The sequence below is a fragment of the Ahaetulla prasina genome, chromosome 7 (assembly GCF_028640845.1).
Source record: "Ahaetulla prasina isolate Xishuangbanna chromosome 7, ASM2864084v1, whole genome shotgun sequence".
NCBI classification, from domain to species: Eukaryota; Metazoa; Chordata; class Lepidosauria; order Squamata; family Colubridae; genus Ahaetulla; species Ahaetulla prasina.
This window is the reverse complement of record NC_080545.1, coordinates 35910006-35935754: the sequence shown is the minus strand read 5'-3', so window position 1 is coordinate 35935754 and position 25749 is coordinate 35910006. Positions and strand designations below refer to the sequence as shown.

The window sequence follows — 25749 nt, the reverse complement described above, 5'->3', positions numbered from 1 at the left end:
AAGATTCTTTTAATGTTGGATCAATTTGCGCTGGCTGGCAGTTAAAAGATCCTACTATATGGTTCTTCTTTGATAAATATGCAACAAATGTACACCCTCAGAACTATCAATGTGCTGCAATTGGATATTTGTCTTTACCAGTACAAATAGGTGTTCTTGGTCGATTATCATCTCGCAGGAAGCGTGCAGCCTTGGGACCAGCATGTTCTGATGAAGTCATCATGGACACTCAACTTTCTGCATTGTCTACCTATGGACGTGCAATTACTGGAGCAATAACTGGAGTCATTACCTTGGGATCATACCCAGGAATAATTGTTCAAGAAAATAGGCATTCTAATTTAGGACTTACATGTCGTTTAGAAAAATCAATCAATGCTACTGCTGCAATCATTAGAGATTTACAGAATGAAATTGAAGAATTAAATCAAGATATGCTTCAATAACGTTTTGCTATGGCTCGTCAAGGTGGATTTTGTACTTTGGTTGGTCAGCGTGCTTGTGCTGTGCATTTTCATTCACTTAATAAAACTATTGAGGATGAACTAGCTAATTTACAGGCTTCCATAAAAGATAATGTTCATGAAAAGTTTTCTCCTTTTGATTGGTTAACTAATTGGTTACCTGATTTTTCTTGGCTAAAACGATTGTTTTTCTATGGTTTGATTGTATTTGTTTTTCTTATAAGTTGTAGTTGTTTTATGCAATGCATTTTTTCATTTTGTGCTCTTTTCCGTAAGCCTTCTCCAATTACTTTGCATCCAATTCAATTACGTGCTATTGAAAAGTCTCTCTTTTAGAAGATAGATAGAATTTTTTATTGGCCAAGTGTGATTGGACACACAAGGAATTTGTCTTGGTGCATATGCTCTCAGTGTACATAAAAGAAAAGATACGTTCATCAAGGTACAACATTTACAACACAATTGATGATCAATATATCAATATAAATCATAAGGATTGCCAGCAACAAGTTATAGTCATACAGTCATAAGTGGAAAGAGATTGGTGATGGGAACTATGAAACGATTAATAGTAGTGCAGATTCAGTAAATAGTCTGACAGTGTTGAGGGAATTATTTGTTTAGCAGAGTGATGGCCTTCAGGAAAAAACTGTTCTTGTGTCTAGTTGTTCTGGTGTGCAGTGCTCTATAGCGTCGTTTTGAGGGTAGGAGTTGAAACAGTTTATGTTTTTCTTCATTAAAAACAAAAAGCGAGGAAATGAAGGGTTTGTGAAGGGCAAACATTTTGTTGTTCATCATGTATGCATTTTGGAATGCGGGTAGCGCTCTTATCTTGGATGGCAAACCTCATTTAAGCAGCGTTCCCAGCATATACAAGAATACAGGATGAAACAAAGTTGTAGCCCTGAAACACTGTTGCATTTGCTTTCTACCTAAAACACGTATTCTCACGAAAAAACAATGATGTAATTACTAACCAATTATTGTGCCTTGGAGACCAATTAACCAATAATGAAGTAACACGTATGTTAGGTGAGACATGAGAAACTGAGAAACTATATAAACTTTGTCTGATGCTCAATAAAATGCTGTTGATTCTAATGCTGTTGATTCTAGACTTTCTATGCTGTTGATTCTGGACATTGTTTGCTGTAAAGTCTTCTCAATCATCTTCAGCCTCCTGGCCCATGCAACATGTAAGCCTGCTTGAAGTCACTTACAACAATGCAGTGCATAGGAGCTTCCAGTTGATGTTGCAGTGATGCAGACACAAGGAACGGATCTCCTTATCCCTGTGCTGACTTCTCCATGTTTGTGAGCTCCAAGAGGAGTCAAAGCTGCCCTGTAGGGGCGGTGAAACAAAGAGGGGCATGCTGAAAGGTCGAGAAGAATCGCAGCTCTCCTGTCGGTCCTGAGGTTCTTTCTTCCTCTCAGCCATGGCAAGAAAAAGAGGAAGCCTATAGATGGCTACTACAAAGCTGGGACAGCCAATGGACATCTAAGACTGGTGGTGGAGCAAAGTAGGTGAGTAGTGACTGGAACTGGGGGAGAGGATTTTCTTTCACTTTAAATTTAACCCTTAGGAACAATTTAGAATTATCTGCTCAGAATTATCTGTTAAAGTGGTGTCTAGGCAGTCTGAGAAACTACCAGGCCACCAGACCGAAAGTGAAGGGTGCAGGAGAGAAAATAATAAACTTTGAAATTTTGAAATATACAGAAAATTGGACTCTTAAGCTGTGAAGACGTAGTACTGGGAAGGCATTTTAAAATACTGGAATCATTTATTTACAAAACTTATTCTGCTTTTATAATTCTATAACTAAAAGAAAACTGGAAATGCGGCGATATTGAAATTTAAGCTGAGAGTGCCACCTGCTGACAAAAGGGAAAATTACAAGTCTGGAAATATCTAAATGAAGTGTGTGAAAATATCTACTGGATTACTTTTAACCACCCTATGACTGGAGACTCAAGTATAAAAATAAGAAAGTTTTCTAACTAAAGGGACCCTTGAATGTTATACTAGAAGATTGAACTAGTAAAGAAAATGCAAAGAGGCTTTTGATAACCTCTGGGATTATCTAAATGGAACTGTCTGTTAACCTATGGGATGTAAAGAACTGGGACTAGTGTATTTTTTGAAGAGAAACTCAAGGACTGAATAAATAATTGTTTGGACTGTTGGATAAAAGTTGATTTTCTAAAAAAAATGAAATAAAATGCATTTTAAGGAATAAATGAGTGAAATTTTGAAGGAGATGGCGTTACTTTTTCAAAACATAAAAGATATCATGGAGAAAGGATTTAAGGAGATCATGGAGAAAAAAATGAAAAAGCCATACAAGTGATGATGAGTAAAGATCAAGATGCCCAGGAAAGGGAAGAGTCAACAGAAGAAATGAAGGAAGAAGACAAGGAGTGACAACAATGAAAATAACAGTGATCGATGAATTAAACCAGAGGGGAGATGTATTAAGAGAGTTGGAAGATACATCTGGAAGAGAGATAGGGGCTTGGGCAGAAATTTTGGAAATTAGGCAGTGGAAGAGGGTAGAGGTGGGAGAAACACCCAGATTGAATAGTGAAGAAGCAGTTACAGATACAGATAATAGAGATAAAGATCCTAGAGAGGAAGATGGGAGGCATAGCAACCAAAGTATTGAACCGGGCAAGAGACAATGGATAAATGATTTTTTTTTGGTTATTGTTCTGATTTGCTTTTCCTTTTCTCTGTTTCTCTTGTCTTTTCTTTTCTTTTCTCTTGTCTTTGTTTCAGGTATTATTATTAATTAGTCACTTTGTCAAAGAAGGAAATAAGATTTGCTTGGCATGATTTGTTCTTAACAAATCCATGCTCATCATTACTATTAACAGGAGCTTATCTCCTAGCATATATTGGTTGGATTTAGGCATCATTTATAAGCCATACCGTGACCATTTGGCTCATGAATTCATCCTGACTTTTATTTTTCCATAAAACTAATTGTGGTTAGCTATAATACCCCAAACCAAAGGTTAATTTCAAGCATAGATTTAGAGCAAATTGTTTACACATAAGTGACAAATGAAGATAAATTCAAAGTAGTAAAACAAATTCTTTTCATCAGTTAAGGAAATATGTTTATTTGCATAAATGATAGTTTATAACTAAATCTAGCCATTGGTTGAAAATAATAAGGCTTTGGAGGCTTCTTTCCTTGAGAATTTGTATTAAGGATCATATAACTGTATCTACAAAAACAACTGCATTTTGTGAGTAGTCTAGAGCCCTCTTTTTCCTCTATAAAACTTATAAAATATTTCTTAATATTTTCCAAGTAGGTCTATCAATATATACTCAGACCATTTGAACTTCAAGATATTTTTTTTGCCCACTGTCAAACTCTGATTAAAATTAAGTGAGCAATTCTTACTGAGCAAAAAAAATCTTATTAAAATTTGTCTTGGCCTTTGATTTACTGAGTTTATTTTAAGTTATATTAATGCTGAATCGTAAGAGCCCATCTTAATTTTTGCTTTCTTTTAGATAGCAATCTGCATTGACATTCTCACAAACAGCTGCTGTTTGCTAATATGTACCAAGGCACAAACTTATCAACATAATATTCAATTTGTCACAAATGTTTTATGCTTTAATTCAGAAGACCAGAAGCTTTTCTTTTAGAACTACTGGAGAAGGAACTTCATTATTATATGTTGACTGCAGCAAGAATTTTATATATGCAAAAATTCCCACAGTGGCAGAATAAATGGAAAAAGTAATAGAGTTAGCAGAAATAGCAAAAAAACTGTTTTAATCAAAGAAATGAATATATCTAGTTTTGTTTCTACTTGGAAACGGCTTCCAGACTGTGCTTGAAACAGGAAAAATGAAATTCTGACTGGATTTTGCTGATTAGTTTAATTTAAAAATTAGTTTATTAAATATATAAAAGTAAAAAAAATAAACAACAAGGAAAGATTAAGTAACGGCTAAATTAGGAATAGAAATAGAAGAACAAATAGGAAGAAACAAAAATTGTGGAAAGGAAATTGGGTACACGTGTATCTCTAAGTGTATATTTGTAAATAAAATAATTAGAATAATGTAATATTCTAATTCAACCTTGGGCCGGAATAGCTCAGGCTGTAAGGAGCCTGTTATTAGAACACAGTAGCCTGCAATTACTGCAGGTTCAAGCCCGGCCCAAGGTTGACTCAGCCTTCCATCCTTTATAAGGTAGGTAAAATGAGGACCCAGATTGTTGGGGGGGCAATAAGTTGACTGTAAATATACAAATAGAATGAGACTATTGCCTTATACACTGTAAGCCGCCCTGAGTCTTCGGAGAAGGGCGGGATATAAATGTAAAAAAATAAAATTTTATATATATATATAGAGAGAGAGAGAAGCCATTGAGATAGAAAAACGCCCACACAGCATGAAGAAACGAGATGACACCTCCCGCCTACCAGCCATTTGGAAACCCGCCCTTATTGACAAATGAGTCCCTAACACGAGGAATGACACCAGACCCACACTCACGAGATCCACACAGGATGTCACCACCGCACATCCACCCAGAAAGCAGACCCAAACCCACACTGATCATGAAGCACGACCAAGGACCAGAAGCCAGACCGCAGCTGCAACATTAGCCATTTCAAACCCCTCCAATCCATACATGCAGCAGACTGACACCCACTATGAAGATATAGCACGACCACAAAGCCAAACAACAGCTATGCAGCTCACCAGCTCAAATCCCCCTGCAACACAGACTAAACTGAGCACAACCAAGCCCCCACCAACACAGGACACACCCCCAGCCAATCAGAGCACAAAAAAACCCCCATCCAATCAGAGCACAGCCAAGCTCCCACCCAATCAGTTCAAACCCCCACTAGCAGTTAAAAGGAAGAAACAGCTGCGATCACACATTGCTCCCAGAAGCACGAAGCTGAAGCCTGAAGATGACGAATGAGACTTCGTCGAAACGTCGCCAAGACACTTCCAATTTTACACGGGAGAAAACCTGAACAACCAAAGACCTATATACAAACACCCGTGAAAACCTCAGAAAACAAATATATATATATATATATATATATAAAAGATACATTAGGATAAGAGAGAAAATGTATAAGTATTGATTACCAACGCAAAACTGTTGAAAAGAAGAAAGAGTTAATATTTCTTTTTTTTTTTAAATCTGTTTAATAAATATTATTTTTTTTAAAAATACATAAATAAAGTTGCAATATTATTTTGTATTTTATTGCACTGAAAAATGTTGGAAATCAATGTTTTTTAATCTTTATTCCACATCTCTCTTCCCTCTTCTTTTCCTCCCTCGTTTCCTTAATTTTATTTTGTTTTGTATTTTATATTACAACAATCTTCAATAAAAAATATTACCAAAAAAATATAATAAAAGTCAACCTACATTCTACAATGTATCATTTTTCCAAACTGTGACATGTGAAGAAAACTGTGAGAGAGTTTTAGAAAATGTCTGAAGAAAACCACTTGTTTTAAAAAGAATAAAGTTACAAAATTCTCAGTTTTTAAAATCAGGAACAGTGATTCCCTAACTTACCCTGAATGTTGCCTAAACAGCTTCCAAGCTGAACAGGAACCATATGTTTTGTAACACATGCAAAGCAAAGTGCTGTCTGCAAACAAAACCAGAAAATGTATTTACCAGCATTGGATCCTGTCAGGTTATAGCGTGCATTTAGTTTTTTTATGATGCTTTCATGAATTTGAAACCAGTCACTCTCTGTGTTACACCTGTAAAAAAAGTAACATTGTAAAACATTGCTCAGAAGTTTATGCTATATCAACAGGAAAAGTAAAAATGTGAATGATCTAGCCAGCTCCAGATTGAAGGATATCCTGAGCAAACGTGCCCTTTGCAGTAGCTATTCAAGTAGTTACTTTCAGCAGTAACTTTAATCCACTCACCCATCATTTTACCAGATTTATCAGCTGAGACAGCAGCACAAGTTCTATTGTCTGTTTACATAATATAAATATGTAATATGAATGCAATGTAAAATCTTGACAGAGTATTGTTTCAGAACATTGTGTGCAATTCTAACTGGTAAATGAGTTATATTAGGCAAGTTTGCACATGAGAACTCAGCCCCAGGGGTGGGTTCTAATTTTTTTTACTACTGGTTCTGTGGGCGTGGCTTATTTTGTGGGCATGGCTTGATGGTCATGTGACACTGGGCATGGCTTGATGGTCATGTGACTGGGTGGGCATGGCCAATAACAATAAATAATAAAAATAATAAACAAAGTATACAAAACAATAAGAGGTACCAAAAACCAAATTTCAAGCTTTACTCCTACACAACACAACACAACTGACTGATACACAATGTAAAAGCAGCTGCACTTCACCCAAAATGGCCCCTGCAACAAGCAGGAACCTCACACAGCCACAAAAAGCTAAAAAACCAACTTTCACACTTTACACACACACACAACACAACACAACTGACACACACAATGTAAAAGCAGCTGCACCTCACCCAAAATGGCTTCTGCAACAAGCAGGAACTTCACACAGCCACAAAAAGCTCAAAAACCAACTTTCACTTTACACACACACAACACAATACAACTGATTCACACACACAAACACAAAATGCCACATACAGCTTTGTGAGATTTTGTGTGTTTGTATAGTTAGAGTGAAACACTACAGAAACACACCAAATCTCAGAAAGCTGCACAAATATTTTATTTTATTATTTTATTTATATTTTTTAGATTGGGGTCTCCAACCTTAGTAACTTTAAGGTTTGTGGACTTCAACTCCCAGAGTTCCTCAGCCAGGAAAGCTGGCTGAGGAATTCTGGGAGTTTAAGTTCACAAGCCTTAAAGTTACTAAGGTTGGAGACCCATTTTAGATAAAAGCAGCTAAATTTAAAACTTCCTTAACTTTTAATTGCTGTCTAAAAACCCAACTCATTAAAAGAAATCCAATTAACTATTTTTTAATAGTTTACTTACCCAATTGAGGCAGGCAGATTCAGTTGCTCACCGAGGAGATGGATTGCAGGTAGGCAGATTCAGTTGCTAGCTGATGCAACTGATTGCAGAAGCCAAAGGAAAGCATGGCTTTGCAGCCCGAAAGGAGCAGTAATTAGATAAGTGGGGGAGGAGGTGATGGGTGGGGGCTGTTGTAAGAAGTTGTTAAAAAAGTGATTTTAAAAGCCTGTGAGGGTCAGGAAACTCATCTGGGATCGCCAGAGGAAAAAAAGATTTTAAAAGGCTCTTCTGACGATCCCATGAGGCTTGCCTCATGGCAGCCCAGAACCTCTTAAAAGGATTTTAAGGATCTTCGGCTGAAGAGCTTGTAGAAAACATGTTTTTTAAAGGTTCTGGTGCTCAGGCAACTCAGCTGGGATCGCCAGAGTAGCCTTTTAAAACCTTTTGGTTTACAACCTCTTCAGCCAAGGGAACCAGTTTGGGGCGTAGTCAGCTGGGCATCGTCACTGGCTCTGTGAACTTGGCCCGATTTTTGCCAGCGGATCTTAAGAACCGGTAGCAACCCACCACTACTCAGCCCTATATCAACTGTTACTGCCAGTGGGATATGAATTTAGATTAAGTGAATCTATCAGTAAATCCAAGATGTTTTAATTTGGATTTCTGCAAGATCAGAAGTTGGACTTTGTGGCTTCACATGGCCCCTTCCAACTTCATGATTTTAGACCCTATTCTCTGCTTTTAAAGAAAAGCTTTAAAATATATTCTCATAGAAAACACAGTTGAAAAATAAAACCTCTCCAATGCTGATACATTCAGCAGGAAACACTTTCAACTGAATTTTAACAAAAGTAAAAAGAATCCATTATACTATTAGCCCACTACATTGTTGTAAAGTCTTCTCGAATCCATTGCTTCCCACACCTCTAATTCAGGATCCTGGGGACCATAGCTGGAGAAAAGTTTCCCTTGAGACACCTAATGAATCCGAATCCTAATCCTAATTTTAAAAATAACAAACATTTCCAGAATATGGCTGATGAATGAAAGCCACATAATAAGATCTCAAATTTTCCCTCATTTTGGTTATCCCAAAATTCCATCCTGTATATTACTACAATTTTTACCTCAAAAATCATTTTGAAAAAGATAAACTACCTGGAAGAGATTGATGTTGAATGCATGGATGAAGGTGTCCTACTGCAGTGATGGAGAACCTATGGCACGCGTGCCGGAAGTGGTGCACCGAGCCATCTCTCCATCTCACCTATCACCCTGTGCGTTCTTCTGGGTTCCAGCATGCACATGTGTGCCGACCAGCTGGTCTTTGTGTGAATGGGAGTGCCGGAAACCAGAAGAGAAGCTCCCTGGTGTGCATGTGCACACTGAAAAGATGAGCTTACAGTTCCCTGCACACGCATGCACGCTGGCCAGGTCTTTTGCGCACAAATGCGCACCAGAATCCGCAAGACCAGGTGACCGGTGCACATGCACACTCCGGAAACCAGCAGCTTAGCTTCCCGGCATGCATATGCACACCAGGAAGCTGCTCTTCTGGTTTCCGGTACTCCCCCATGGGCGCTCTCTCTCTCTCTCCCATTTCAGCACTCGGTGCCAAAAAGGTTCGCCAACATTGGTCTACTGTTTTTTCTGTACTGTATTCTTAAAATTTTAATATAGTTATAAGATTAATCAATACAATTTATTGTATTGTAGCAAATTGGCTAAGAATGGCCTAGAGGGAAGAAGAGATTAAAGCCTTTCTCTAACCTTCTAGTGTCAGATTTCAGACAGCTCTGAATCTTTATTCCTCCAGAAATTGAACCCACATTCAGGAACCAGACAAAAATACAAATTTCCCATTTTTTCCTCAACTTTCGGAGTGGAATGCATATATTCTGTTTCCACAGTTATTCTGTCTGGCTGAGTTGTGCTGATAATCTTACTAGCCTCATCTCTTATACTCAATAAGCAAATCATTGCTGCAGAGCGTAGGGAATAGAAAGTGTTAAGTCTCTTAGTTGTTATCAGGATTGCTAGTCTCTGTTAAAGTTCAACTGCCCCATGACCCCAGCTGATATATATATATATAAATTGTATATATCTGCTCTGATGAGCACGGGGGCTGACAGGAGTGGGAACGCTGCTACCACCAGCCATGTCCTCTGTCCAACCGTCTACTTGCTTGCAGCTGCAACAGGCCAAGCTCTCGGCATCCCCTGGCCTATGCCTGCCCTGCCTGTTGGCCCTGCTGCTTCTGGGACACTGGAGCTCGGGTCTTGCTCAGGCTGCTGCTACGACAAGGCCATGCAATGCATCAGAATCGGTTCCCCCCACCCCCCATGTCTCTGCCCGGCTGCTGGGCATGCTGCACCTGCTGCTACTGGCCTCATGGGGTCTCTTCACCATCCTGGCTGAGCTGCTCTTGGCCATCATGCTGGGCTGCTCCTGCCTAGCATGGGGAAACTTGGGCCAGATCTACAACCTCTGGAGCGCCTCGTCTGCTGTTACCTTTGGGCAGTACCCCTATCCTACCCTGTGTGAGCTCTGTGGCAGCCCTGATGGAGGACAGAGGAAGAGATTGCCCCTACTTCCTTTGCACCCCAAAACCCCGTCTTCCTGGCCGCTGAGCCCCTGGCCTGCACCTCTTTGCTGGAAAGGTGAGCAAGATATGCAATTTAATGCTACCAGTATGCCGTACAATGCAAGCCATGCAAAGCAACCTGCCCGATCCTCTTAGCTCTAGGAACAATCCCAAAGGGGGACAGCATGGGATCCCCGGGATGGAAACCTCCCAGTGCAACATCTGCCGTAGTGCAAACCTCTGCCTTCCATGCATATGATTGCAAGGCTGGAGATCTCCGCAGCCTCTGGAGGCTCCACTGGCAACTGAGACAAAGTGGCTATTAGAGGCATCTCATCCCATCAAAACAGCCCAACCAAGAGCAGTGCAAGGTACAGCAACTCCATCTCGCCTGCCATCACCTTCGAGCTGCACCCCTTCCCTACCCTGCACAAGCTCTGTAGTGGCCCTGCAGCGGGATGGACGGGGAAATCACCCCTATTTCCTTTATGCCCCAAAGCTCCATCTTCCCTGGCCCCCAAGTCCCAAGCCTGCACCCCTCTCGCAGGAGCAAGACATGCAACTCAATGGTACCTGCAGAGGCCTCTCAATGTTACTTGCAAAGCTGCCATGGAGCTCCTGCCCATCAAAGCTGCAGGGTGACCAAAAGTAGCATGGCCAGAAGGGAGAAGCGCTCCCACAAGGCCTGCAGCAGCAGGTGCAGCAGGCCTAGCAGTTGGCCAGAGGCATGAGGAGGAGCAGGCAATCCTGATGCAGCGCACAGCCTTCTGCCTCATTGTACGGTAGCAGCAGCCCAAGTAAGATCCGAGCTGTCGGAGAGCAAATCATGGTTGCCGCCTGCTCCAGAGCCATAAGGTGAGTTGCAGAAGAGAGGGGCACTCAGCTATGAGGTTGCCCGGTGTTGTGGGCAGGCGAGGCTGGTGAGAGTGCACCAGAAACACCTCCAGGTGCCTAAAGAGATAGATCAAGAGGCAGCTTCCAGCCCTCACTGGCTCAGCCGATCTGCAGGGCAGTGATTAAGGGGCTGAGCTTCCATGAGATGACTGGGGAAGGGAAGGAGCTGCTGTGCTAAGTATCGCCTCAGGGATTGCTGACCACGTTTCTGAGGGGACAAACTGCCCTAATAAAGGGGATGGTCATGGCTGCCTCCTGTGCTGGTCATGCCTACTCCCTTCACTAGGGCTTATTTTTGGGGTAGGGTTTATATTAGGTGCATGATTAAAAATCAGGCTAGGGCTGTGTTAGCGAATCTATGGCACGTGTGCCGGAAGTGGCACACAGAGCCATTTCTTCAGGCATGCAGAGCCCTTGCCCATTGCTTTTCTGGGTTTCGGTGCACCAGCAAAGCTGGGTTTCATGCGCACCGGCAGGCCGGAAACCGGAAGAGCAGCCGCCCATTGTGCATGTGCGCTCCAGGAAGATGATCTTCCTGTTTCTAGAGTGCTTATGCATACCGGCCAGCTGGTCTGGTTTCTGGTGTGCATGCACATGTGAACACCGCAAAGATGTGGAGAGGGGATCCTGGCGGTCACTCCAAAGGAAGCAGAGCAAGGTAAGCTGAGGTTTCCCTTCCTCCCTGCCCGTGTGGGCTTCTTGCACAGCCCCAGGGGATCTGGACCAGCAGCCAGTGAAGGCGGGGTGGTGGTGGTCTGCGCAGATGACCCCATGGCCTGATCTCCTCCCCACTGGGAGCCGTCGTTCCCTGGTTGATGGCTGCTCTCTTGGCCCCGCTAGGGAAGCTCTGAATGCGAGACTAGCCTTTGCTCCTCCCTGCTGGGAGTCGCAGGCTGAGCAGGTGGGGCTGGTGGGGCTTTAGCAGACCAGCAGCCAATGAGCTCTGAACACATAGATTGCCTGGGCTCCTTCCCCACTGGGAGCCATTGTTCCCTGGCTTGGCACGGCACCCTCATCCGACCCCCACCACTGCACTGCCTGCAGTTGGACCCATCACCCGATACCCCTCCACACCCGCTGCTGCACCGTTGGGCGAGCCAATGCTGGGAAAAGAGCCAGCTGCCCAGCCAGCAAATGCTGCCCCGTGGGCTTGAGTTGGCCAGTCACTCTTGCCCTTCCCCCTGCAGCTCCCAGGGGAGAGGAGCCCAATAAGCCATGCGTTCAAAGCTTTCCTGTTGGGACCAAGAGCACTTCTGCTGTACGCCGCCGTCTCTTCTCCAGAGAACAAGCTGCCGGAGGAGCAGGGAGCTGGTTGCGCAGCCTCCTTCAACCTGGATGGCCTGCTCACCATGATGCTGGCAACAGCGGTGGCTTGCTTTCCTGCCGAGCGCAGGGCACAAACTTAACTGCCCGATGCTTTGCAAACTTTGGTGTAGGGTTGAGGTTGGGCAGAAGGCAGAGAGGGAGGAGCAGGAGGCTGCTATGCCTCGGGGCTCTGGGGAAGAGGCGGCCGAAAGCTCCATGCAGAAAACCACCGATCACAAGCCCAGGGCTTGTATGGGGGAGTGGCACCAACACCTCCCTTTCCCCCCTGGTTGACTCCAATACCGGACCTGCTGCTCCTCAGCCTTTTTCAACTCCGGAGTTTGCCGCTCTCCACAGCTCAGCACTGTTTTAAATCGGCAGCTGAAGCAGAGCTCCCAGTCTCCACTCACACAGCACGAGTGAGCGAGTGAGATGACAGTGCGTGCAGCATCCGTCTGCCCATCTCTTGGCAAGGAAGCTTCTTGGAGAGGCAGCCAAAAGCTCTTCATGGAGGCTCCAATCACAAGCTCCGGGGGCGCCTGCTTCCAAGGGAACGGTTCAGCTACTTCGAAGCGAGAAACCAGGGTGGACACTGTGCGCGCTCTTGCCTCACTCGCTTGCTTGCGCTTCGTGCAGGGAGACTGGGAGCTCCGCTTCGGCTGCCGATTGAAAACAGTGCTGAGCTGCGGAGAGCAGCAAACTCCAGAGCTGAAAGAGGCTGAGGAGTATCTGAGTCAGTCATGGGGGAAAGGGAGGTGTCTGGTGCCACTCCCCCCTACAAGCGCAGTGTCTGTCTACCCACCTCTCGGTGAGGAAGCTTGCTTAGGCTCCTCTCTGCTGGGAGCTGCAGGCAGCAGGGTGAAGGGCAAGAGCGACTGGCCAGCTCAAGCGCATGGGGTAGCATTTGCTGGCTGGGTGGCTGGCTGCCCCACCTGCTGCTCTTTACATGGCATTAGCTCGGCCGACAGTGCAGCAGCGGGGAAGGGGGGGGTAGGTGATGAGTGAAGGGGGCATATTCAGGGGAGCATAGGGGGATGTCGTGCATGCATGTGCAAATGGGGGCATGCGCTGCATTATGGATGCTGGCATGCGGGAGTGCAACAGTGCTCACACGCTCAGACTTTTGGCACACAATGCCTAGTCCATCATTGGGCTAGGGCTTATTTTCAGGGAAACAGAGTATGTGTATGTGTGTGTATATGTATAAACTATACATACATACATATTATATGTATACAATACAATAAAGTTATATGTGTGTGTGTGTGTGTGTGTGTGTGTGTGTATTTTCCTGCGTAAAACTGGAAGTGTCTTGGTGACATTTCGACGAAGTCTCATTCGTCATCTTCAGACTTGTGTTTTCAGCTTCGTGCTTCTAGGAGAACTTAGTACTTAGTACTTAGACCCATAGTAAGCTCCATAGGCTCACCTCTACAAAACCTAGCCAAATTTCTTGCCAAACAACTACAGCCCTATGCAGAATCCATCACCTCACACGTAAAAAACTCATTCCAGTTCATAGAGATCATAAAGAAACAAAACTTACAGCCCAGCGATCTACTCATGAGCTTCGATGTCATATCCCTCTTCACCCAAGTGCCAATCAAAGAAGCCTTAACAGCCATCCAAAACAAATATAACACCCCCCAAGCACATCCTAGATCTGACCAGCCACTGCCTATCCAACACATACTTCATCTATAATGGACAAAAATACAAACAAACAGAAGGAGCACCTATGGGATCACCCCTCTCTCCTGTCATTGCAAACCTCTACATGGAACACTTTGAAACCCAAGCTCTAGAAAAATCTGACCACAAACCCCAACTCTGGCTCAGATACGTAGACGACACCTTCATAATCTGGCCACAAGGGAATGAAAAACTTGACAACTTCCTCACACACCTCAATAGCCTACACCCCAAAATACAGTTCACCATGGAAACAGAAGTTAACAACCAACTTCCCTTCCTAGATGTCTTAGTCTACAGGAAACCCAATGGCTCCCTAGGACACACCATCTACCAAAAGAAAACACACACAAACTGCTATCTGCACGCACTCTCACACCACCACCCAGCACAGATCAACTCCGTAGCCAAGACATTCATCTCCAGAACAAAACACTTAGCTGACGAACAACACCTAAAAACTGAACTACACACTCTCACTAACGTACTAACATCCAATGGATTCCAAAGAAATAAGATTACCGAACTAATCCATAAAGAAACCCCCACTAAAATCCAAGAAAGAGAACAAGAAAACGGCAAAGCCCTCCTCCCATATATAAAAGGTACCACAGACAGAATCAGCAAGATCCTCCACAAACACAACATCAAGACAGAATTCTGCACAAACTGAAAAATATCCACCATCCTAAGAAACCCCAAAGACAAAATTGAGTTAGAAAATCAAGGAGTATATGAAATCCCATGCACCGCCTGCAGCACCACATATATCGGACAAACCAACAGAAGAATAAGTGCACGCATTGAAGAACATAAGAACTCAATCAAAAAAGAGGAACCAACTTCTTCCCTGGTCCAACACCTTAAAGCCACAGGACATATTGACTTTAAAAGACCAGAACTATCGCCAAAACTGAACACTTTAACAACAGAATAATCAGAGAAGCCATCGAGATAGAAAACGCCCACACAGCATGAATAAACGAGATGATACCTCCGCCTACCAGCCATTTGGAAACCCACCCTTATTGACAAAGAGTCCCTAACACGAGGAATGACACCAGACCCACACTCACGAGGTCCACACAGGATGTCACCACCACATCCACCCAGAAAGCAGACCCAAACCCACACTGATCATGAAGCACGACCAAGGACCAGAAGCCAGACCGCAGCTGCAACATTAGCCATTTCAAACCCTCCAATCCATACATGCATCATCATCATCATCATCATCATCATCATCATCATCATCATCATCATCATCATCATCATCATCATCATCATCATCATCATCATCATCATCATCATCATCATCATCATCATCATCATCATCATCATCATCATCATCATCATCATCATCATCATCATCATCATCATCATCATCATCATCATCATCATCATCATCATCATCATCATCATCATCATCATCATCATCATCATCATCATCATCATCATCATCATCATCATCATCATCATCATCATCATCATCATCATCATCATCATCATCATCATCATCATCATCATCATCATCATCATCATCATCATCATCATCATCATCATCATCATCATCATCATCATCATCATCATCATCATCATCATCATCATCATCATCATCATCATCATCATCATCATCATCATCATCATCATCATCATCATCATCATCATCATCATCATCATCATCATCATCATCATCATCATCATCATCATCATCATCATCATCATCATCATCATCATCATCATCATCATCATCATCATCATCATCATCATCATCATCATCATCATCATCATCATCATCATCATCATCATCATCATCATCATCATCATCATCATCATCATCATCATCATCATCATCATCATCATCATCATCATCATCATCATCATCATCATCATCATCATCATCATCATCATCATCATCATCATCATCATCATCATCATCATCATCATCATCATCATCATCATCATCATCATCATCATCATCATCATCATCATCATCATCATCATCATCATCATCATCATCATCATCATCATCATCATCATCATCATCATCATCATCATCATCATCATCATCATCATCATCATCATCATCATCATCATCATCATCATCATCATCATCATCATCATCATCATCATCATCATCATCATCATCATCATCATCATCATCATCATCATCATCATCATCATCATCATCATCATCATCATCATCATCATCATCATCATCATCATCATCATCATCATCATCATCATCATCATCATCATCATCATCATCATCATCATCATCATCATCATCATCATCATCATCATCATCATCATCATCATCATCATCATCATCATCATCATCATCATCATCATCATCATCATCATCATCATCATCATCATCATCATCATCATCATCATCATCATCATCATCATCATCATCATCATCATCATCATCATCATCATCATCATCATCATCATCATCATCATCATCATCATCATCATCATCATCATCATCATCATCATCATCATCATCATCATCATCATCATCATCATCATCATCATCATCATCATCATCATCATCATCATCATCATCATCATCATCATCATCATCATCATCATCATCATCATCATCATCATCATCATCATCATCATCATCATCATCATCATCATCATCATCATCATCATCATCATCATCATCATCATCATCATCATCATCATCATCATCATCATCATCATCATCATCATCATCATCATCATCATCATCATCATCATCATCATCATCATCATCATCATCATCATCATCATCATCATCATCATCATCATCATCATCATCATCATCATCATCATCATCATCATCATCATCATCATCATCATCATCATCATCATCATCATCATCATCATCATCATCATCATCATCATCATCATCATCATCATCATCATCATCATCATCATCATCATCATCATCATCATCACCATCATCATCATCATCATCATCATCATCATCATCATCATCATCATCGTCATCTTCAGGCTTCAGCTCGTGCTTCTGCTCAAGCGAAGCTGAAGCCTGAAGATGACGAATGAGACTTCGTCGAAACGTCGCCAAGACACTTCCAATTTTACGCGGGAGAAAACCCGAATAACTAAAGATCTACATATATATATATATATAACTATATATATAGTTTAAGATAAAATCTCATTCATTTCTTTTTATCTATAGAATTTGAAAGGAAAAATAGTCTACAGATTATATTTCATTGATAAAATATGATTTAAATATTGTTGGAATATATTATAAATATAACAAATATATGTATTCTTACATATATACTTTTAAAATAAGGTCATCTTTTGTATCACCAGCCAGTAGATCTGCTATACTGAGGACCGCACAACCAAAAGGTCGCCGATATTGTACATTACAAGCATTTTTCTTTTCACCTGCTCCCATTCGGCCTGTCAAAACAAAATATATTGTGAAAGGAAAAAAAACAAGAGACACTAAATAAATACATATCTGCTACCATTTGCAATTAATTTAATAATTTTATTGGATGCTAACTATGCCAACATTTAAGAGCACCTTCAATCTGTATCCTTCTGAATTGACCTAATTATATGAAAAGCAGACAAAATGCCTACATTAAACTGTGTGAGCCAGCATTCTAAATTTGACTTTTCTTAGGAGCATTCACATTTCACTATAAGTCCTCTATTGACATCAAGGTTGACTCAGCCTTCCATCCTTCCAAGGTGGGTAAAATGGGGACCCAAATTGTTGGGGGCTATATGCTGACTCTGTAAACCGCTTAGAGAGGGCTGTAAAGCACTGTACAGCGGTATATAAGTCTAAGTGCTATTGCTATTGCTATCAAAGAGGAACCCACATTAAATTTCTTAAGCTCCAGCTGTATATATTCACTAAATCTTTTATCAGGAAAAGAGGTATGCTTATCCTCTCAATCTCTGCCTTAAATACACATGAACTATATATTTAAATTACGGAGCAACAAAAGGCACATTCTTATTAATAAATCACATGCTTGATCATTGTTGTCACATCTTTGTTTTAAAATAACCTGCACGTTTGCCATTAAAATTGCATTGAAATGTTTGTAGTAAAATAAAAAAAAGAACAACAAATTTAGGATCTAGTCTTGGCTTTGCAAGACATCATAGGTAAACTGAACAGATGTAAATGCAAGAAATCATAGGAAACTGAACAGATGCATCTCAAATTAATCTTCTCATAGTTCCCATCACCAATCTCTTTCCATTTATGACTGTATGACTATAACTTGTTGCTGGCAATCCTTATGATTTATATTGATATATTGACCATCAATTGTGTTGTAAATGTTGTACCTTGATGAACGTATCTTTTCTTTTATGTACTCTGAGAGCATATGCACCAAGACAAATTCCTTGTGTGTCCAATCACACTTGGCCAATAAAAATTCTATTCTATTCTATTCTATTCTAAATAGGAAATGAACTCAACAGAATACTACCATTTACACTTGATAATACACACACACACACACACACACACACACACACACACACACACACACACCCCTGTATATACATATGCATATACATGTATCTTCCTCAACTTAACTGAGACTTTAATCGTTTTTCTGTGCATATGAACATTTCAAAGTTTTAAAAAGTAGTAATAATAATATAACAACAGTAGCAATAACCTGTCAATTCATGTGACTCTGCCCTATAGTTTAATAGGATAGAAAACTCTTAGTTTATATCTGCCCTAAAAAGGATATGAGACTGACATGTAATACATTTAATATAATGTATGTGGCTCCTTAACAACAATTGCTGTATAATTAAAAGTTTTCCTTCTTTATCAGCAGAAATTAGTATATGCATACCAATGCGTATAATGTGCACAGTAATGTAGATGTCCTTCCTAAGTTCACTGGTTCCCAAATCCTGTGAAGAATCAGAACAATCCAAAATTATCATATAATTGTTTATTGATATCAACAATTAAAAAAAATTAGGTGTACTTCTGCCTAGCATACCTAATAGTAGTCAAGAAAAAATAAAGTATGGGATATTCAAATATATTTCATTAACACAACATTTGTACATGTTCATAGTCCTGAGAAATATTAGTAAAAATGTTAATAATGTAACCATCCATTTTTGGAGGTCTTCAACCCTCTAATCTGCATTAAGTCAAGATTTCAAGTCAAAGAATTTGGAATGACTATTTCTAGGCTTCTCGCAGAAATAGGTCTCACTGTGCAGTTATGGTTGCAGCCCTGAGTATCAAAAGCTATCCAGTTGTAGTTTTACTATAGTGCTGCCATGGTGTCAGTCAGCTTTTTGAAACTAGATGGAGTCCTATTTGATCAGATGTGAATAATCACAATGTGAGTGATATTAAACCATAAATCTGATAAGTCCCACTGAAATATTAAACACTATGTCTCATATTGGAAAACAAGACTTCTTTAATTCTGAACTAAAATACATCTCAGAAGCAAACATCAGAGCTATCTTTGTGCCTATCATATATTTAAAAATAAAATTGCTCTACTTGTTAGATACTAGGCCAAATGGACAATTAAGTTTATTATTATTATTATTATGTTGCTCTGTTCTTATAAACTTCTTAGTCTGAAGCATCACTACTGCATACATGCTGGTCATGTATTTGCATTATTGAATAAGGAATATTAAAATACAGCAAATAAGGACAAATATATATAAAGCAACTCACCACAAAAAGAGAGCAATATCTTTCTGGCTTCTCTGGACATTTTGGCAAACCATTCCGATTTAGTTTTAAAAAAAATCTCTCACTGTAAGATAAATATTATAATTGGAACAGATAAATTCATCTCACAGCAATGTGCAAAAAAAAAACCACCCCATCCCACCACTATTCAGTATTTGGATAAATAATATTTTTATCACTGTTTCCAAAACAATATTTTCTAAAATTCTAGAACAAGGTTGCAAAACAAGCCATTTTAAAAAAAAAATTACCAGAGTAACTTTGATACTTTTGCTACAAATGCCAGCTCATTCTAGGTCAAAATACAGAATTCCATGAGGTTGAGATAATTGCTAAAAGAGCCACTGATATGGAATCAAAGCCAGATGCCTCTTTAAAATAACTCATTGAATAAAGGAGCAACTCAATTATATTTTTCATTATTAAGGAGTTGCTGCTTCAGTCAATGCATTATTTTAAATTCATTTCATGATTAATATGTTACTGAACTCAGTAACTGAACTAGAAATAATCTAACAGAACCAACAAAGGCTCATCCACTTATATAGTAAGGTTACTGGTAGAAAAATACTTGCTTTTTTTGGTCTAAATTAGTAACAAATCATAGTTATATAATAAGGAAGAGGAAAAGTGACAAACAATTCACAAAATCATCTTAGATAAAAATTATTTGCGATACTTGTTTGGATGTTCAAATTTTGTTTTAGCAAATAAAAAAGTGGAAGCAAAAAAGAATATTATTACTTGCTCTGTTTTTTTAACCAAGAATTGCTATTCCCATTCCAGCTGATTTATCCTGATACAGAATGAAATTTGTGATGAAAATTTTCTTGCAGGATAAAAACAAAAAAGTCAAGAAGAGGAAAAAGTTTAAAATAAGTACATTATACTTCAGTATAAAGTTTGTTTTGTATATTTTATGAAAAAATGAACAAATTATAAGTGACTCAGTACTCAGTCATCAATACTGACAAGAGTTAAATCCATAATTTGAGAAGTATTTATTTATTTATTTATTATTTAGATTTTTATACCGCCCTTCTCCCGAAGGACTCAGGGCGGTGTATAGCCAGATTAAAAAACAGTACAATATACAAATTAAAACAAAAATTAAAATAACATATTCTATAAATGGCCAAAAATTTAAAACCGTCAAATTTGACCCATAAAATTCATAAAATACCCCAATTAAAATTATTAAAATTCAAAAGTTTAAAAAATTAAGCCAGTCCCTCTTGGATGAACAAGTGCGTTTTCAATTCACGGCGAAAGGTCTGAAGGTCAGGTAATTGACACAAACCAGGGGGAAGTTCGTTCCAGAGGGTAGGTGCTCTAACAGAGAAGGTCCTTCCCGTGGGGGCCGCCAGCCAACATTGCTTGGCGGACGGCACCCTGAGAAGACCCTCTCTGTGTGAGCGTACGGGTCGGTGGGAGGCATAAGGTAACAGCAGGCGGTCCCGTAAGTACCCGGGCCATGGAGTGCTTTAAAGGTGGCAACCAACACCTTGAAGCACACCCGAAAGACCACAGGTAACCAGTGCAGACTGCGCAGGAGCAGTGTTACACGGGAGCAACGTGTGGCTCCCTCAATCACCTGCGCAGCTGCATTCTGAACTAACAGGGGTAGCCCCATGTAGAGAGCATTGCAATAATCCAGACGAGAAGTGACAAGAGCGTGAGTTACCGTGCATAAGGCATCCCGGTCAAGAAAGGAGCGCAACTGGCGAACCAGGCGGACCTGGTAAAAAGCTCTCCTGGAGACGGCCGCCAAATGGTCTTCAAACGACAGCCGTCCATCCAGGAGAACGCCCAAGTTGCGCACCCTTTCTGTTGGGGCCAATGATTCGCCCCCAACAGTCATCTGCGGTTGCAGCTGACTGTACCGGGGTGCCGGCATCCACAGCCACTCCGTCTTGGAGGGATTGAGCTTGAGTCTGTTTCTCCCCATCCAGACCTGTACGGCTTCCAGGCACCGGGATAGCACTTCGACAGCTTCGTTGGGGTGGCCCGGGGTGGAAAAGTACAGCTGCATATCGTCAGCGTACAGCTGGTAACTCACCCCAAAGCCACTGATGACCTCGCCCAATGGCTTCATTTAGATGTTGAACAGGAGAGGCGAGAGAATCGACCCCTGAGGCACCCCACAAGTAAGGCGCCTCGTGGTCGATCTCTGCCCTCCTGTCAACACCGTCTGCGACCGGTCAGAGAGATAGAAGGAGAACCACCGATAAACGGTGCCTCCCACTCCCAAACTCTCCAGCAGCAGGATACCATGGTTGATGGTATCAAAAGCCGCTGAGAGATCTAACAGGACCAGGGCAGAGGAACAACCCCTATCCCTGGCCCTCCAGAGGTCATCCACCAACGCGACCAAAGCTGTCTCCGTACTATATCCGGACCGGAAGCCAGATTGGAATGGGTCTAGATAGACAGCTTCATCCAGGTACTGGGGAAGCTACCATGCCACCACACTCTCTACAACCTTCGCCACAAAGCGAAGGTTGGAGACTGGACGATAATTTCCCAAAATAGCTGGGTCCAGGGAAGGCTTCTTGAGAAGGAGGCTTCCCCTTCTGTGCCTTCTAATCATCTTATTCCAAAATTTTGCCATAAATAAGAGATTGCTCTGTGCATTGTTTTTTAACTAAAGCTTTCTCAGCTGTTTCTTCTGCTCTTCTCAAGGGCAAGTAATTTGTCACCCATATATTCTTTTCCATATAAAACAATAAAAATAGCAGCCAAAACATCTATTCAAGTCTTTTAAAAAGCAGAATAAAAGGCTAATATTAACAGCTGCATCTTGTACATTGAAGATTCCCAACCTTTCATAAGGTTGAACAGTCTTCAGTGAAGATTCCATTCTTGTCACTTACGTTCAGATGAAATGCTTTAATTAGTTCAAATTCAATATTAGAAATTCATAGGTCTGAAATATTCTATTTTCCACAAAGGTTCTAATATTTGGTACCAAAATTCAATCACAAGTGAAGTCATAGTTTGCAGGGAAGGTAAGTGATTGTCATATTGACAAGGACAGATGAAAAATATTATTTGCTAAAGTATTGTGCAAGAGTTAAATTCTTCTTAAAAAATGACAAACCAGGGCAGTTCGGTAGACCAGACAGATGAATTATTTATTCTGAAAAAATATGGGGAGTGGGGAATTCTAGATTTAATAGTGTAGGACATATTTTAAAAGTTATTATTATCAGAATAAAGACATACAGAGTTAATAAAGCCTGACCTAACAAGGCAATAAGTAAATATGAGATACAATATAATAAGTTGTAATTTTCCACAATGTAGATTATCAAACTTATAAAAAATATTATAAAATTTATATAAGTTTTATTCTTTGTTCATTTGCCTAGAGTTAATATTGTAAAGTATAGCCGCACTATTACATATCTAGAGCAGAGCCATGTTTGTCTGATGTGTGAACCTTGGACATATACAGCTTCTAGCTTGAGATAAGTATCAGGTTGTATAGAAAAACAAGATAAAGGAATACCAAAGAGATGAGAAATGAAGGGGCTGGATGCTTAGCAACACAGGCCAAACTAATTGTAAAGTTTAGGTAGAATAGCAGATTATAGGTAGACTGTTACCATGTGACTGACCTTGGCTTATCAACTAAGTCTGGTAAGGAGGGACAAGCGGCTGGTGATAGAATTGTATAAAATAGGCTGAGCTGAAGTTTCACCAGCCTTTGCAAACACTTTTAATAAATCTGATTGACCCAAGTATTGTGTTAATTTGTTATGCACAATTTGGTGCCCAATGTGGGGCTCCAGAAAGACATCTGGGTAGTCTGGAGGCGGCCCTGGGGGGAGGAAGTCATGCCATGCTGATTTCAACAGTCCAACCAAAGGAAACGATGACAGATGCAGTGCCCGTGAAGGAACCGAGACATTAAATAGAAGTCAACGAAGAAGTTAGAACCTCAACAGAAATCTTGGAGTGGACACAAACCCCTATTACAGAGATCCTCAATTCAAGATCATCCATCCAAGTTTTTAATAACAAATACTATTACACCAAGCATGCCTAGGATTATTTCAGTATTGATGTTAATAATTATTGAACACTTTTGAGCAAACAGCAAATGTGAGCTTTTATCTTTAAAACTTTGCATAGTACTATAAATGTAACTTACATTGTATACACAATTATTATAGGCAGGTGAGTGTTTTGACCATATCATCATTTTTATGCATATTTTCCACCTCCAAGCTGTATAAACCTGAATGCTTAGTGGATATAAGCATATCAGGTGATGTGTATTTATGCAATGAGGAAGGGTGTGGCCTAAGGAGATCAACATCCTATATCAAGGTATGCATAATTATTAGGCAGCTTCTTTTCCTCAGGCAAAACGGGCCAAAAAAGAGATTTAACTGAGTCTGAAAAGTCAAAATTGTAAAAAGAGTTTCAGAGGGATGTAATATCCTTGAAATTGCTAAGATATTGGGGCATGATCACAGAACCATAAAACATTTTATTGCAAATAATCAACAGGGTTGCAAGAAACGTGTTGAGAAAAAAAGATGCACATTAACTGCCAAAGATTTGAGAAGAACAAAATGTGAAGCTACCAGGAGCCCATTATCCTCCAGTGCTGTCATATTCCAGAACTGTAACTTACCTGGAGTGCCCAGAAGTACAAGGTGTTCGGTACTCAGAGACATGGCCAAAGTAAGAAACACTGAAACCTGACCACCACTGAACAAGACAAGTTGAAATGGCAAAACTGTGCCAAGAAATATCTGAAGACAGATTTTTCAAAGGTTTTATGGACTGATGAGATGAGAATGACTCTTGACGGACCAGCTTTGTCTCAGAAATCAGCAAGGTGGGTATTGGCTGGTATTATTAAAGTTGAGCTAGTTGGATCTTTTCGGGTTGAAGATGGACTCAAAATCAATTCCCAAACTTATTGCCAGTTTTTAGAAAATACTTTCTTCAAGCAGTGGTACAGGAAAAAGTCTGCATCTTTCAAGAAGACCATGATTTTTATTCAAAACAATGCTCCATCGCATGTATCAAAGTACTCGACTTCGTGGCTAGCCAGTAGAGGCCTTAAAGATGAAAGAATAATGAAAAGGCCCCCTTCCTCACCTGACCTAAACCTATTGAGAATTTGTGGACCCTTCTTAAATGGGAAATTTATGGTGAAGGAAAACAGTACACCTCTCTGAACAATGTCGCAGAGGCTGTGGTTGCTGCTGCACAAAAAGTTGATCATCAACTGATAAGAAACTGAATAAGAATGGAAGGCTTATGACTGTTATTGAAAAGAAGAATGGTTATATTGATCACTGTTTTTTGTTTTTTTTTTGAAATGTAGAAATATTTATTTGTACATTTTGAGTTCTTTGTTTATTATTCTCACTTTAACAGATGCAAATAAATGAGTGAGATGGAAATTTTCATTTTTCATTTAGTTGCATAATAATTTTGCACAGTAATAGTTGCCCGATAATTGTTCACACACAGATATTCTCCTAGGAAGATATAAGAAAAGAAAATGTTACTATGGAGAGAAGTTTATGACGATGTTATGTACCGTGTTTCCCCGAAAATAAGACCCTGTGTCAGATTGCCTCAGATCAATACTCAAGAAAGGATAACCCTGACTCCATTTTATTATAGAGAAAGGTAACTTTTACTGAGCACGTCTGATTGCAATAGAAGTAAAGCTAGAACTGGAAATAGATATGGCTTACAGAGACATTTCCCCATATTCAGCCCTCCTCCCTCCAAAGGTCAAAAAGTTCTAGTCCATTGTCCTTCTCCTCTTTGGCCACGTGGTACTTTACTTCCAATGTTATTCCTCTGTCTGTCTTCTGGTTGGTATGTCTGGCATGCAGTGTTCGTTAAACCTGTGCACATCTGGAGCACTTCCTGGTTGGCTCCGTTGGCAATGGAGGTGATCTTTCTGGTCACCAACCTCTGGATCGTGTTGGACTGCTAAGACAGTGACAATCAGCTGTACAGCAGTTCGGAAATCCCCCTCTTCGGGAGAAGAAGCGGAGGTGAGCAAAAAGAAGCAGAGGTAGAGCTTCCCTAGAGC

The 25749-nt window shown here is 40.5% G+C and overlaps 1 protein-coding gene across 1 annotated transcript in view; it reads right to left on the bottom strand.

The window, feature by feature from the left end:
• Positions 1–25749, bottom strand: part of DOCK4 (dedicator of cytokinesis 4) — a 931895-nt gene that overhangs the window by 643246 nt on the left and 262900 nt on the right. The window contains exons 9-12 of the mRNA XM_058189675.1: positions 19659–19740; positions 18802–18862; positions 17233–17365; positions 6152–6240 (exon numbers count right to left, since the gene is read on the bottom strand). Of these exons, the coding sequence (XP_058045658.1) occupies positions 6152–6240; positions 17233–17365; positions 18802–18862; positions 19659–19740 (365 nt within the window). The remainder of the gene's footprint in view (positions 1–6151; positions 6241–17232; positions 17366–18801; positions 18863–19658; positions 19741–25749) is intronic.